Source organism: Magnolia sinica, chromosome 18 (assembly GCF_029962835.1).
Source record: "Magnolia sinica isolate HGM2019 chromosome 18, MsV1, whole genome shotgun sequence".
In the NCBI taxonomy this organism is placed as follows: domain Eukaryota; kingdom Viridiplantae; phylum Streptophyta; class Magnoliopsida; order Magnoliales; family Magnoliaceae; genus Magnolia; species Magnolia sinica.
The window spans coordinates 64,179,043-64,194,776 of NC_080590.1; the positions used below are offsets into that span (position 1 = coordinate 64,179,043).

Genomic DNA, 15,734 nt, shown 5'->3' on the forward strand with positions numbered 1-15,734 from the left:
GAATCAGCTGAGCCATGTGAAAACCACGAGGTAGGACCCCGGAAGAGGGTGCAAAAGCTCCCCCTATTGGAGAGGGTGTGGAAGTTCCTCTGACCCCGCTTGCTGCAGAAACCTGAACAGCCTCCTCAGGCGCGTTCGCACGTCCGATCAGAACCTCGGCGCGACCCAGCATGGTTCCGGCTTTAGCAAGGGGGACCGTAGGTCACAAAGAAGCCACTTCACCGAGGGTCTCCCCTACTACCTTCCTCCTGGGCCTAGAAGGACCCGCCTCGGGGGCTCGCTCCTCAGCAGAAGGCGACGAAATGGTGATGGCCTCGACTTGGATAGGAGCCCTAACCTTCGAAGCACCGGCTCGGGCAGGAGCCCCAACCTCCGAGACTCTAACTCAAGCAGGAGCCCCAACCTCCGAGGCCCCGGCTTGAGCAAGAGCCCCAACCTCCGAAGCCCCAACTCGGGCAGGAGCCCCAACTTCCAAGACCCCAACTCGGGCAGGAGCTCCAATCTCCGGGGCCCCAGAAATAGGGGTCGGAGTAACGACAGGAGCAGTCTCCAGGGGAACTATAACAGGCGCGATCCCAACCGGGCCTACAACTGGAGTTGCCTCGACTTCGACCTCAGGAGCCTTCCTCTTCTTCAACGACGCATGTGCCCTCTGTTCGAAGGAGAGGACGACATCCATCGGAGGACACAACGGCCTTCTCCTCTTTGAACCATCGACCTCCATCCCTACAAAAAAGAAGGGAACAAAAATCGGTCCGGTGCCAACTAATCTCAAGTATCTCTAACCCTGCTTACCTAGGACGAAGAGGGTGGGCTGAACTCCACAGAAGCCAGACGACACTAGATTCTCTGGGTTAATAAGCCCGAACCAGGTACGTTGATCCGCAGGGATCACTTAGACCCGGTCGACCTGATGCTTATGGAAGGCAGAGAGGTCTGGAGCCCCCTTCGGTTGAACTACAAGAAGAAACAAATAATAAGATTGGGCACAAGGGAGAACTAAATGCGCAATACAATCAAAAGAAAAAGTCCGACAACCTGGATTGGCGAACTTGGTAAGGACTCGCATCTGCAGCCGATCCAGTTCAGAGGCAGGGGCTTCCCATTCACCCGAGGCCCAGAACCACTTCCCCTTCCAGTCTTTATTAGAAGGAAGTTGCGTTATCAGGCCTGGGATACATAGGGGCCTAGCCGAGAAGTACCGTCAGGCTTTGTCCGTGTTATCGTATTTGGCCATGTACAAGAACAAGAATTCCCCTGGTGTCAGTCTCTGGTTCCCTGCCTAATGCTAGAGGATGAAAGTAGAGGCCAGAGTCCTCCAAGAGTTCGGGACTAGCTGTCCCAGCGCAATTCCCAGCTGTGCTGTCAGCTCGCGTAGGAAAGGGTGGAGGGAGAATTGAAGCTCGCACTAGAGAGCACAGATGAAGATGGCAATCTCCCCCTCAGCCGGAGACCCTGCTTGGTCCGTGGGGGATAGAGCTCGGATGTGAACCGAATCGGGGATTTGATAATCTTCACGGATCTGAGCCATTTGAGACTCAATTATAATCGATCCGCCGGGGATTAGTGGCTTAGCTCTGCCTCCCCTAGGGCCTGTTGTCGATCGTCCTGCTGGGTCGCGAAGAGCTCTCTTTGCTCCTTTGCCACGACTCTTGGCCCTCTAGCTTACAGATCCTCGAGCCGGAGCTGGGTTATGAAGAGGAACGGCCTTGAAGGGGCCTTTGGACTCTCCAGATCCCGAAATGGAGGTTTCTCATTCATCCTGCGAACCAGCTCCCCGGACCAAACTCATCTCGTCAGAGTTGTTTGACATAACAAAAGGAAAGTGCGATAATTGTTGGAATAAGACTCACAACAACGCAGCCGATGCCTCCTAGTGGGGGTCGTTATGGGTCCGAGACCTTCTGCTGGACTAAACCCTTCCCAACTGTTAGGAATCCTCTTTCCAGCGAAAAGATGATTTCCGATGAAGGCGATTTCCGGCGAAAGCGATTTCTGGCAAAGGCGATTTCCGACAGAGATTCGGAAAAGAGAAGGGCAGAAAGGTGAAATGCGAAGAGTATAGGAACAAGGGGAAGAGGGGTTTATATAACTACCTCATTGTTCGACGCCATCATTATTAGTTGTTGTACCGAGGGCCGATGCGACTCAGCATCAGCGCCGTGAGACATCTGGAGGAAAACGATACATCCGAGCCCACGCTCCAAGGTCAGAATCTTCCTAGCATTTAATGTCATTCAATGCCACAGGCGTCCTTCCGATTCCCCAATACACGTGACGCCGTTCCCCGCGCTTCGCCATCTACAAAGCATAACCACCGCCACGTGTCCTCTACTGAGAGGACGGAAACTGAAGAGATGTAGCTGTTGTGTCGCATGCGAGATCAGGGGGGTAAATCGCATTAATTATGCCCCGATCTTCTCAATTGACAGCAGAGATGCGAGTGTCGTCTCATCTTCCCAGGTATTTATTCTCCAAGTCCGAGCTCGGACTAAGAGGGTAGGGGGCTTCTGTTATGAGAAAATTCGACTCAACGAATCAAGTCCGCTACCCACCTCGGAGTCTGGAGAAGAGACCTCGAAAGTGTATGATTGAGGGGGTCAGGTCCACTCTTGATCCAAGCCGAAGCCTACCTCAGCCTCTAGCCATCTCGTTTAGCAACTCGACAAAGGGGTCATATCTATTCACTAGTGAAGGTCCGAAGCTTGAGGTCAGGAATACTTTGGATCCTGATTTAGATACGAGGCCGAGGCTGTATGTGCACATTCCGGGAGCCTAACTAAGAAACTGCCTTACGCGGACATAACCGGATATCCTACCTGTGGATACGCTCCTCTACGACACGATACGTTATATAATCTCTGGATTACGGTTGAAATCTCCATGATCGCAATATCCCACTAATTGAGCAAATCATGTTGAGATTAACGGACGCAGATCATCCAACCTATAGGTATAAATACCAGAGGACCCCATTGATACAGGTACGCAACATCTCACACCCTCTCTATACAATCAACTTAGACCTAGATTTCATTGACCTGACTTAGGCATCGGAGGGTCCCCCGGCTTAGCCAAGGTCTCCTTTGCTAACCCTTTGTGCAGGACCGAGGTTCCTTAGAGGTTCACCATGCCGAGTGGAGGGTGGTCCAGATTTTACCATCAACAAATACAATCCCTTTTAGAAAAAGATAGGTTATTTCATAAAAATCACAATAATCTTGCAATAAAATGATGAGATTAAAAAGTGATGAAATCTTGAAAATCTTGCAATATTCTCATGACTATACCTGTTCATGGATTTCTGCAAGATTTTCAAAATTCTCCAATATTCATCACTAGTAAAGATCACTAGTTAGGAAAGGGATAAAGCTGTATTGGGGTAAGGATATCAGTAAATGCTACAATCATCTCTTCTTCTTTTTTAATCATAAGTTGAGTGGCTGATTCGTGGGGCATGGCAATCACAGTGGGCCTCAGCTGATTAATTGCTTTGATTGCTGAGAATAGCCACATTTACCAGAACAGGCAGCACAGAATTGTGGTATTTAAACATGGCCCACCAAATTGCGATTTTTTTCCATCCCACCATCATGTGATCCAGACCGATGGTGGGTCCTCCAACTGATCCAAACTGCGAGGACAGTGGTGCAAATGGATGATTCAGCCAACGGTCTTCCAATGGGTGAGATTTATGGTAACCCACAATATGAACAGTATGGGCCGCAGCAATGCCGGTCCCCCAACAAACTTAAGCAGTATGCATTCTTTCTTGATGTGTTAGGAGGTAGGATAGGGACATGAGCAGACCATCTTACAAGAAAGTGATGCCTAACACTTTCAATGGTTGAATCAGAGATTCAGAAATAGTATATACAAAGCTACGGTGTAAGGGTAGCATCAGCCTGACTGTTGAATGCGCCTACCTGTATGAAAATCACCCATTGAAAATGGTATTTCTATTTCCTTTGATGTCAGTAAGCAGTTCTGTTAGTTTCCTCTGGCCTTCTCCAAATCTGGAAGATCTGTAACCAAATAAATTGCATTTGTTCAGCACAACAGAACCGAAAAAACCACAATCAGGCATGCAGTTTGGTTTTGAACATGCACGCAACCAAAATGGATATGATTTTTTGGAATGGAAACTGACTCAACAGGAAGCCACAGTTCTAACCCAGTACCCGAGGGGCATTTGATTCATGCAATTGGTGGGCCCCACTTGCAGGACTGGACCAGGATTCTGCTCATCAGGCAAGCCACATGTCTGTTCAACATGGATCGTTGAAACCTTTTTTGATCTGCCCATAGTTTGTGCACATACATGGCTGATCTTGGTGAGTTGATCCACCTGATTTCTGGGCCAGGTCATCTGTCAGTGGGATCCACCTGATGCATGGGTTGGATGAGCTACACACGTGCCAACCTGATTTTGGTGAGTTGATCCACCTGATTTCTGGGTGAGGTCATCTGTCAGTGGGATCCACCTGATGCATGGGTTGGATGAGCTACACACGTGCCAACCTGCCATGTGGCTCACCAGATCCATGACTCTAATCACAATATGTGTGTATGTTGGGAATGACACTTCATGTAGCTTCCATCTTTCGAGTGAAACAGCATATCAATGTCGCATGCACCCTACCCACTTTGCATCTGTGTTTCATAACATGACATGCTGCCTCCCAGTGTATATGAAGTTAAAAAGAATTAAAGAAGTGAAAACAGGAATATGATTTTAGAATTTTCTCATGTTGGAAATCTTGGGTAAAAAGGACTGAAAATATGAACTACTAAAATTAGTTTTCAAACTAGAGAGGCTATTCAAACTAGTAGAGCTTTAGGAATTATTGAAGAGACAGTTTCTGTAAAGCAGAGAGCCCAAATAGCCAACACAAGGCCATCGATGATGGTGAACTTGAAAAAGGATCCAAAATGGGATTTAAACATTTGGTCTTATCAGAAGAAAAGGGAGGAAGTGCTGTTTTTTTTTTTTTTTTCCAAAATCATAAAACACAAGTGTGAAAAGATTCACTGTTTATAGATTTTTTATTGTTCTGTCTATAAAACATTACTTAAAATTTTAGAGAAAGAGAGAGAAGAACACATTTCCTAAGAAAATTAGTCATTTATAGCTATTTTATTCAGCCACTTACAGAGCATTCCTTCATCGTCACTACTCTCATCACCTTCACCTTTCTCCTGCCAAAAAAAAGAAAGAAAAAATGAATAAAACAGAATATACAGTTTCTACTTCAATTTAGTGAAAAGAAGGAAACAACAAACAGCACTATTGGGTGGAAAGAAGAAATTACCAAGGCATTGTCACTGTCATCAGAGACGAGCGTATCTGCTGCAATACAGAAGCAACCAAAAAGAGGGTATAAGAAAAAAGAGAATTAAAAATGAAATTGATATTTACCTAGCATTGATTCATTATCGACAAAACAATAGGGGGGAAAAAAAGATACAATAACAAGCAACCAAATGGAAGCTGCTATTTAAGTCAACCTTCTCTGAATAGATGCACCCTTTCCTTCCATCTTGCAGTAACACAATAGTACAAAAATTTCTACTGTTGTATTACTAAAAGTGAAAAAAAAAAAAAGAAAAAAAAAAGGATGTATTATCAACGGTTCAGGTGTAGATATCAATTCCCTAACCCTAATCCATGCATATGGAGGAGAATATTGTAAGCAATGCTCATAAAACTGATTGATAGACCTGGAAGTGTATAAACATAAGTTTGGCTAGGTTCCAAGCACATGATGCAAAGTCCGACTCTATAAACATGAGGAAATTCTATTATAATCAATAGAAAGAGCAGCAGCTATTCATCAATAGAGCATCTCAACAAATACTCCTAGGTGGGAGTGTCAGCAATTACATTTGTTTCCCCGATAACAAGCAACATTGACATTAGAAGCTGAAATAACTATCTTGCTTACATGAAAGTCTCTAACATTCCTCATTACTTTTCAAGAAGAACGTCAAACCTCTACACAAAAGACTGGATTTCCACTCAACATTCCCTCCCTTCCTCCCTATGAGAGATGACTGAAATTTTTATTAGAAGAGCGCAAAAAATACAACCCGACTCCACAACTCAATAACAGAGGAGAGATTGACAAGATTGATTGCCTTAATAAAAGAAGCTCAACCTAAAACATTACATTTAATTTTCCCAATGACCTTCTCAAGCAAACATCTCCTATTCCAAAAACATCTCCTGTTTCACTCCCCCCCCATATGGACTGAAGCACTAATAGAAAAAGAAATGCTAAATAGCTTTCCCTTCTTTGCCCACCCCACCTCCATGCCAAGACCAAAACATGTCTGCAATCAAACTCGGCATCCACCAAGCTGAATGGAGCACATAATGAAAAATGTCCCACACCTTTCAAGCAAAAATACAATGAATGAAACGGTGATCAATCGACTCTACGTCTTCTGTACACATCAAACAAATACTAGGGAGTATAAGGACTCTTTGCAAATTATTGACAGTTAAAGACTTTCTACCCAACAGCCAAGCAAATGCTGGCACTATTGGAGGAGCACCACACAACCAAAAATGATGCGGAAAAAGATGAGTACAAGGCTCACCACATATCAGCTTGCAGAAAGAAGGAACGGAAAAGAGAGCCACCCAAACTATGGACTTGCCAAACCATTGCATCTTCTTGAAGCGAAAGAGCTACGTTCTTCAGCCTAGCCAACAAATCCACAAATTCTAAGATTTCCTCATTGGTTATATCCCTTCAGCAAGGAGGGGAACAAATGATTGAACCATCGCATATTGAGAAGAAATCTTGGACAGAGATAAAACGATTCGTGGAGAGACGAGCCACAGTAGAGAAATTTGTATTGAAGCGTCGTGTCCCCTGCCTAGATGTCCACCAAGAACGGATGCCATTGCCAATTCCCAAAGAGAAGGAAATCCATTTCTCAAATAAATGCTCCACCAAAGCAACTGCTTTTGACAAATTGGAAGCCCAATACAGAGAATGTCATGCCCCAAACTCGGGAACTGGGCTCACTAAATTCCTGACTGCCAAATTCGGAACCGACGGCCTCCGTAGTACCCCATTCTCGGCTCCTAGCTTGCATGCACTAGGTTCCGATCCTGGGATCCTACAAGGAAGATTTTCAAGGTGTTTTTTTTTTTGTAAAGGAGCATAACCATAAGTGTACCAAAGTCTCGAAAACATCATCATCATCACATATCCACTAATATAATCTTAGACTAAAGTGTTGGAATGGGAAATACAAGATATAAGGAAGAAAAAGAAAAAGAAAAAAAACTCAAAAGATCAGGCTCATGCTCCGAGCTTAATGCTGCCGATACGCCTTTAGCATCACCTACAACGTAAACAAATGCAAATAAGCCTCCTACGAAGCTCAGTAGAGTGCGTGTGTTCATGCACAATGCATAGGACAAGAATACAGATATCAGAGTATGCGGAAATGATGGAGGGCTAAGCTGTCAAGTCCATGAATGTTGTTAGTCATACCAAGGCTATGCAATGCAAGGCCTACGAAGTCGAGTGTCATATGCTAGAGATGCAAATGGAAGGAATTGGATAGGAGTAAATGGAAGGAATTGGAATGCATCATAATTTTTCAATATATTCACAGGAACATGTATGATATCAAAAATCAATTTTAATATCCCAAATTAGTGTACATATGTGATATCTAACAGAATAACTATAATAAGCCCATTAAAATATATACTTTTACCAAATTTTAGGAAATTTTAGGCCTCAGGTGGGCCACAAATGTAAGGATTACAAACAAGCAAATTGCCAACATTTTTTAACTGTCCATTTAGATGGTCAACCTTTGGACGGTTTGGATCATTCTATTGGTGTGATTTTAGTTATGTAGCCAATAATTGAATTGTTTCGGAGTATAATCAATGTGCCACATGTATGGCGAACATGTGCATAGCGGCACCTTTGTTTATTCGTGTGACTCTCCAAGGGAGCTCAAAAAGACATTTCACACCATTTACTTTGAAATCCTCTCTCAAAAAGAGGATTTCATTTACATGCCCATTTACTCTCATTTCATTTCATTTTCATGTATTTACTTCCATCCAAACACACTTCAAATACCATTTACATCTATTTACTCTCAATTCCTCCCACTTACCTACATTTACTCCCATCCAAACTGGCCTTTTGGGCCAGGGGCCTTCTCCATACACAAAGTCAAGAGCAACTTTGACCTCCTTTGAAATAGGGCTTTCAAGAGATGTCACCACCTCCCTTGGCAAATACAGAAATTCCAAATTATCTAATCTTAGTCTCGGCCACTACTCGCAAGATAACAGATTTTAGTAGAACAAAATAATGGAGTCACAAATCTTCCTCTTCTTTGAAGTTCTGCTCCCCTTGACAACCAAGCCACTTATTTTATTAGTATGAGCCCCTGCACTTCCCTTCTTTAAGCCATAACGCTCTTGATCGCTACCTCCATTTAATTTCCTCTTCTTTAATATGATTGGCATAACAGCAGCAAATCTAGATCTCTCTTCACGGACTCCGACAAACGGCTGATCAGCCTCCTTAATATCCAACACATGCATTGCCTTTAGAGAAATCTTAAATTTTGCCTCCCTAGCACCCCAAACCTCTTTTTTCCTGCCCTTAATATTTCCGTTCAACAAATGAAGCTTCTAAGATAGGCGATAGCCGGCAAAGCCTTCAACCAAAATAGACTCCCACCAATCCTCAATTAATTAGTTAAAATCATCTATTTCCATCCATGCTCTCTCAAATATGAAAGGCTTTGGGCCCCAATCCTCTTCGACCACCTCCAAAACAATAGGGCGATTGTTTGAAATAGGCTTCGACAAACCCCTATGGCCTACAAGGGAAAATTTCTCGAGGCATTGGGCCGAGACTAAGGAATCTACCCAATCTAGACAAGATAGGATTCTCCTAACCATTTGACCAAGTAAATTTACCACCTTCTAACAGTAAATCTACCAACTCATGCTTCTCCACCCAATCTGTGATCCCTTTCATACTACTCGTAATGCACCCGCCATTTGCTTTTTCATAAGAAAATCTTACTACATTGAAATCCCCGCCAACACACCACAAATAATCCCATTTCTTCCTAATACTATATAGTTCTCAAAATTGTCCATGTTAACCCGGGAAAAAAAAAAAGGCCCTAATACTATATAGTTCTCAAAAATTGTCCATTTCTTCCTAATACTATATAGTTCTCAAAATTGTCCACGAACAAAAAAAAAAGGCCCATAAAATGATGGAAAAAACCCATAGCCATCTAAAGACCACTTCTAGCAACACCATTGACAAAGAAAAGGCCCCAATGCAACTATCTTCAGCTTTCCAAACCTCAAAGTTCCACGGAACCAAAATGCTACCCACAACAGCACCAAGCATCTACCAAGAGCCAGTCATTATTCTTCACTACCCATATAGAGTCCACATATCCTTTATTCCTGTCTTGGAGCTTGGTTTCTTGCAATGCAATAACATCAACCCTTGCCTTCTCACACATCTTCTTCACTTGAGCTCTTTTAATCTTACAACCCAACCCCCTAACATTCCAAGACATAATAGTCATTGATTAATAGACTTACCCCCTTTGACCCTCTTTACCCCACTAGTTCTTCTTGCTGAATCATAATTAATTGTGCACTCCAAGTGAAGAAGTTCTCTCCATCCTCTTGAGGATTTCCTGGTTCTTAACGGATGGATATCATGCTACCTCTGAGCTCCCCTACCTTGGACAAATTGGAAAAAAGCATATGCATCCTCATCTTTAGCGCCATAGCCCGTAGGACATTCCCAAAATGTTACCCACTCTTTCAAGCCCATCTTTAGACCATCACAGCTGCTTCTCCGATAACTCCACTTCCCTTTAGATCATGGTTCTAGTTCAGCTAACATACATGGTTCAGCCTGACAGATTGGGCCTTCTACTTCCAGAGTTGCCTTGAGAGGGGTGACAATTAACGCTTCCTCCAGATCCTGCTTCACAGTAATCATGCTACCTAGCTCAAGCACAGGACCTTCAAGCATCCCCTGGTTCTCCTCCTAGAAAGACTCCATCCCCCTTGCCTCTCTGCAAAAAGCTCAAGCACAAGACCTTCAAGTATTCCCTAGTTCTCCCCCTGGAAAGACTCCATTCCCTGTGCCTCTATGCAAAAACTATTGGGTGATCTGATTGTCTTCCTCAATCAATTTCGAAGGCCCTGTGGAGACAGGTCAGAACAACTGCATGTGCCTTCTAAACCTTTCTTTCGCCTTGGACATTTCACCATTCTACTAAGAGGCCTTAGAAGGTTTAAACATAAGAAGCTCTTAACAGCCTTCAAAAGCACCCAACTAACTGATGTCCGACATGTGTAACTTAAGAGCACGTGCTAGGGACAAAGAAAAGGTCACACATGAAGGGGATCGCACAAGGACAAGAGGAAGATGGACCCCTACATCACCACGTGTCAGCTCACCCTCTTCTCGAATCCCTCCCGCTATGCATCACCATCTCTGTTGGCTTCACTGACTTTGAGAGCTGAAATCAAATAAGGGGCTAAGCTGGTGGATCGGACATCTGAAGAATCCTCAAACAAATTATCTGATTGCCATGCGTCTCGATCCGACTCTCGAGCTTCACAAGCCTCCCAACCATGAGGGTACATGTCCTTCTCGAAATATGTTTGGGCTCCAAACTAGGTAGAGAAATGGGAGTAACCCCACTACGTGCTCCCGCAAGATACTCTTCTTGGCATGTCTCATTCTCATTCACTAGCTCCCTACCAACCTCCAAACAATGAATAGGAAGCAAGCACTTATCGATCCCTAGGGCCAAAGTCATGTCGGAGCACTAAAGATGTACTCCATCTTCCTTCCTCTCTATGCAACTGCTCCTTCCCATTGGCCTACCACTACTTCGATCCTAGATCTACCCTCACAATCCGGGACAACCACTATTTCTCTCTTTCCACTCTTAAGAATAGAATTTCATCCCCAACAATAACTGTCATTAATTTAGGATCCGACATGATACTTTCTCTTCACACACGCCCAGGCCACCCTAAGCTCCTTGCCATCCTCTATCGTGGGATTGATTGTTGTCACCTCGCCTAAACATCCCCCTATTTCGATAAACACGTCCCTAATCCATAGTTCCAACGGGATCCCCCAAATGAGGAACCAAACCCTTCCTGCCCAAAAAAATGAGTTTTTCATCCACTTCCTCACCTATTTCACCGGCCCCTCTCTGAAATGAGTACCCGCCGAGATTGCTCTATTCAAGCAAACTCTCGAATTAACTGAGATCCAAACATCGTTTAACCCAGTCGGTTTTAACATGAAATCATCCTTAGACATTCCATAGTATTCTTCTAACTGGTCACTACCCGAATAGATGGTAGCCTCTTTAGATGTTTCCACAACCAACGACCATTGAAGAGAATCCCAAGTTTTTTCGGCTAAAATCCGCTAGATTTTAACAACGTGTTCTTCACGGGGCAGATCCATCTCTCTTCAGCTAATTATGACTCTCCCTGCTTCCTCTCATTGGGACTATCATCAACTAGCTCCTCATCTTGATTTTGCTAAGTTTTTTCCCTAGCCACCATATCTCGGAAGGGCACCAATTCTTTTTCTCAAAAACACGAGAGAAGTACACTGGAAGCCAACCATCGGGGGACCCTACCACACACAGTCGAAAGTTCCAGAAGAAGCATCACAGCCCCTGTCTTCTCCACCTTGAGCTTCTTTTTTTGCACCTCCGTCCCACCACCTTTGTCTGTTACTGATTCATGGACCTCATCCCCTGCTTCTCTAATGTTAGCCTTTCCAATCCATCCTTTCTCATAGGATGAAATCCCCTCCCCCCCAATTTACTACCATTCCAGTACCCAACACCCACCGGAACCAAAACCCTTTTCGAACTGCCCTCCCCTTTTCCTTGCAGACCCATTCTTCTCCATTCCTTTTCCCAATTTCCCCTTTTTTCTTGTCATCACACTTCCCCGACACCTGCACATGCCAGAAATCTCTCTCTCTCTCTCTCTCTCTCTCTCTCTCTCTCTCTCTCTCTCTCTCTCTCTCTGAACATTGTCATCATTTAGTACCCTGCCAAGAATTGGAGTTCCCTCCCTCTTTGCATCTCTTTGAAGCAATCAATTGGTATTAGATTCTCATATTGCCCCACATTTACAAGTTCCCTCAAGCTCTTTTAAATGGATGGGAAGAGTGATATTAAAAGTAACATCTTGATTCCATCCAAGTCTATGAACTTCCAAATCACAATAATCAAGTTGAACATTGCAAACTATCTACAGTGGGCCACATCTATAGAAGTTTTTCTCACAAGAAGACGAAAAATCTGCCAATTATGAAAATGCGGTGGCAAAGGATGCCCATAAATGAATCTTTGTTAGGGAACAACATCGAATTGTCAATTTGTGCCACTATTATGTTCTTCAAAACAATGAAAGAAGTTTGAGACACCTTTAACGTACACAAGTCTCGAGCAAGAAAAACATGACCCATCCATGTGCGTTGTATCAGAAGTACATTCGCTTTTCAAAAGAACGATAGGAGTATAGGAGAATAAAATCGTATTGTGGTGTATGTGGGAAGAATTGAGCATATATCAACCCTTGTAGAATGATTATGAATTTATGAAGCAACAACGAGAGGAATTCCATGTCGCTAAATTTCTCTCCGTTCTGCATCCAAAGCTCAAGGTAGTGGGAGCTCAGTTTCTTGGAGGTAATGAGGTTCTTTCAATTTCGTGTGCAATTTAGTGTGGACTCATGTTCCTTTGGTTACTAAGGCATTTGTCACGATCAATGCACATTTAGTATGGACACCATGAGTTCAATTACTTTTGATCGATCTGCACTCGTTTCTTTCTTCTTCTAATAGAGAGAATGGAGGACATGGTGAATGAAAACGCGAAATCAGTTTGGTGGCAAAGATTCGAGGGGAGGTCAATTTGGTGGAAGATTCCTGAGGCTGTGGTAGACTCTTGGGGATGTCGTGACGGAGACTTTGGAGGTCATGGCAAAGATTGTTGAAATCAACAGTGTACTCATTGTGGGCTCTCCGATCATAGGGTTGATACATCTTAGGACATCACTGGAGAACCGGCTTGAGCTAATTAGGCTCGCATCTCTGATAACAGTTCTGAGGGTCATGCTACTGGGCATATCTCTTCCCATTCCGAGCAAGGTACAACTGTAATACAGTTACATTGTCTAGAACGAGTGTGTCAAGCTATTAAAGGACTGTTCAGCTCTGGCATCCTCCTACACTGCCACTCTTGCTTAATCAGGTACAACGTGTCTTGCTTTCACCAAATTTGTCCCTTGGGTTATTGACTCTTGAGCATCAGACCATATGATTAGTATATTGTCTCAGTTAACTACATCTATTTTACTCCATTTCTTACATTTGCCAATGGTAATTCAACCCATGTTCATGGGATGATCTCTCATCACTACTTTCTCCTCCTTTCTGCTTGTCCTTTTATTTGGGGCTCATACATTAACGTTACGACTCAAAGAGTAGACATCCGAGTCCAGTCAATCACCCCAACCAGATCTGGGTGTAATGCACAAAATGTCCATGTCACTGACAACTTATGAACGGCTTCGTGCTCAGAAACTCTATTGAGTTCCTCTACCCCAAAAGCTGGCTCTTATTTAGGAATGCTGGCTTCTCAATAGTGGTATGTCAATAGTTCCATGTACAATGACCTGTGCTAGATATCCTCAAAAGACTCTTTAAGTTTTTGAGTTTCTCTATTTTACTACACATTCAAATTTTCAGCTTGCAAATCAGCTCCACACTCAGAAACTCTATGAGTTCTTCTACCCCAAAAGCCGGCTCTCATTTAGGAATGTTAGCATCTTGACACCGGCATCTCAATAGTTCCACGACCTTTTTTCTGTCCTCACAAGAATTTGAAGCTTTAAGTTTTCTATATTTCCTACGCACTCTAACTCTCTTAGCTATTGTGGATTTTGTGGACCCATTGGACTATCTCATGCTAAACATTTGCAACAAGTCCAAACAAGTTCGAACGCTAATCCAGTTTTGCACATTCCATGAAGAACTCTATTTCATTGTCAGGCACATGTTGAGCTTGCTTCCAGATGCAATAGCATGTGGAATGATCATATTGTATCCACTCTTTTGTAACCTTTGTTCTTGTGTCGACATTAAAGATTCCATAATGTGCACATTTCCACCACTCAGTAAGAATCCCAGCATGGGCTATAATATAACACTCTAATTTATGTTAAGAACTTAGATAAACTTACACTTGATAGACTCTTCTTCATCCTCATCACACCACTTGTTCCAGTCGACCTTTATGTACGGAGCAGGTTTCTCATCAGACTTCACCAGTCTCTTCCACCAGCCCTTCCGCTCTTTCTGGATAGAGCAAAGTATGTTTCTTAATCCAATATTTATTTTACTCCCCTGCGTAAAAGGGAAAAGAAAAAAGTACCAGGCATAAGAAACTTGATAATACATGATGAAGAAAGGTGAGACTGAGTGAACTCAAAAGCATTCATGGTCTTCAATGAACATGTGACATCAAACCTGAAAACTGAAAATGGGAATCCTTTTTTTTTTTCTTAAATACAGTTGATGGGTCACATATTATCATCATCTAAGCCTTACTGGGGTCAACTAGTTGATGGTCTTATATGATTACAGAAATTCATCAGCATCAAAGGTGATATTCAAAGTTTACTTTTGACGCACCAAAAAAAAAAAAGAAGCAAGGGCTTCTTTTTGTCCATGAATCTGTAAAGCAGACTTCCAAATATAAGGTGTTTCACTGGCTTGGAGAGAATTAACTTAACCAAAAAAATGAAAGTAAAAAAGGTGTGACTTCGAGAACTCGAAGGAATTAACAGTCTTCGGCAGAAGTGTGGAATAAGACCTGAGAAATAAAAAACACAAATCCTTTTCATATACAGGTGATGATCTTACACAAGTATAGAAAGGTTAGTCATTTGATAATCTAGCAGAGTATTTACACTTGATATACAGGCACTCAGATTGTACAGTTGTCATACATTAGCTCAAATTAAACAACCTAAATTGTAAACCCACTGTCACTAAGCCAGTCCCAAAATCAGATTGGTTGAAAAATCCTAACTAATAATTTATGGACATTTTTTGTTGAAATATGATAATTGGTTTTTTTTCACTTTTAACCATCCACTCCACTTTTGGTTCATTATACATACAAACTGAAACCCATAATTTGAATTACTTGCATGACATGTATGCAATTTCCAAGTATTTTCTATGTGCCTGCATATCATCCATCACACTGCCAGAGTATGATAGTTCTTGTCTTACAGAAATTCACCAACACATGTAGGACTTGTCTTACAGAAATTCACCAACACATGTAGGACATTCATGTCTATGCAGTGTTCCATGTATCGGTCTTGCACATACCTAATACAAGATAGAAGGGGAATACAAAAATTCCCCTGGATCGCACGATGTACCACCAATATCATGTGATATCGTGAGATATGGCAAAATATCATAGTCTGTGGAATATAAATCCCTCAGATCAACAATACATTTGATACGTGTGATTAATACTCAAGCTGCCTGATGTGTTTTGAGTAAAAATAAAAAATAATAAAGCATAAAATAAAAGAGAACTTTTCTCAAATTTTTAGAGGGAATTTGTTTGTGATTGGC

General features: G+C 42.7%; 1 protein-coding gene across 2 annotated transcripts in view; it reads right to left on the reverse strand.

The window, feature by feature from the left end:
* Positions 1 to 3,736: 3,736 nt before the first annotated feature.
* The window catches only part of LOC131234038 (co-chaperone protein p23-2), a 36,326-nt gene continuing 24,328 nt past the window's right edge, over positions 3,737 to 15,734 (reverse strand). Inside the window, exons 3-6 of one of the 2 annotated variants that reach the window (XM_058231001.1) lie at positions 14,321 to 14,435; positions 5,313 to 5,350; positions 5,154 to 5,199; positions 3,737 to 4,025 (exon numbers count right to left, since the gene is read on the reverse strand). In XM_058231001.1, the coding sequence (XP_058086984.1) occupies positions 3,991 to 4,025; positions 5,154 to 5,199; positions 5,313 to 5,350; positions 14,321 to 14,435 (234 nt within the window). In that variant the 3' untranslated portion in view covers positions 3,737 to 3,990. Of the gene's footprint in view, positions 4,026 to 5,153; positions 5,200 to 5,312; positions 5,351 to 14,320; positions 14,484 to 15,734 lie in introns of both variants that reach the window. The other variant, XM_058231000.1, reaches the window with a different exon arrangement.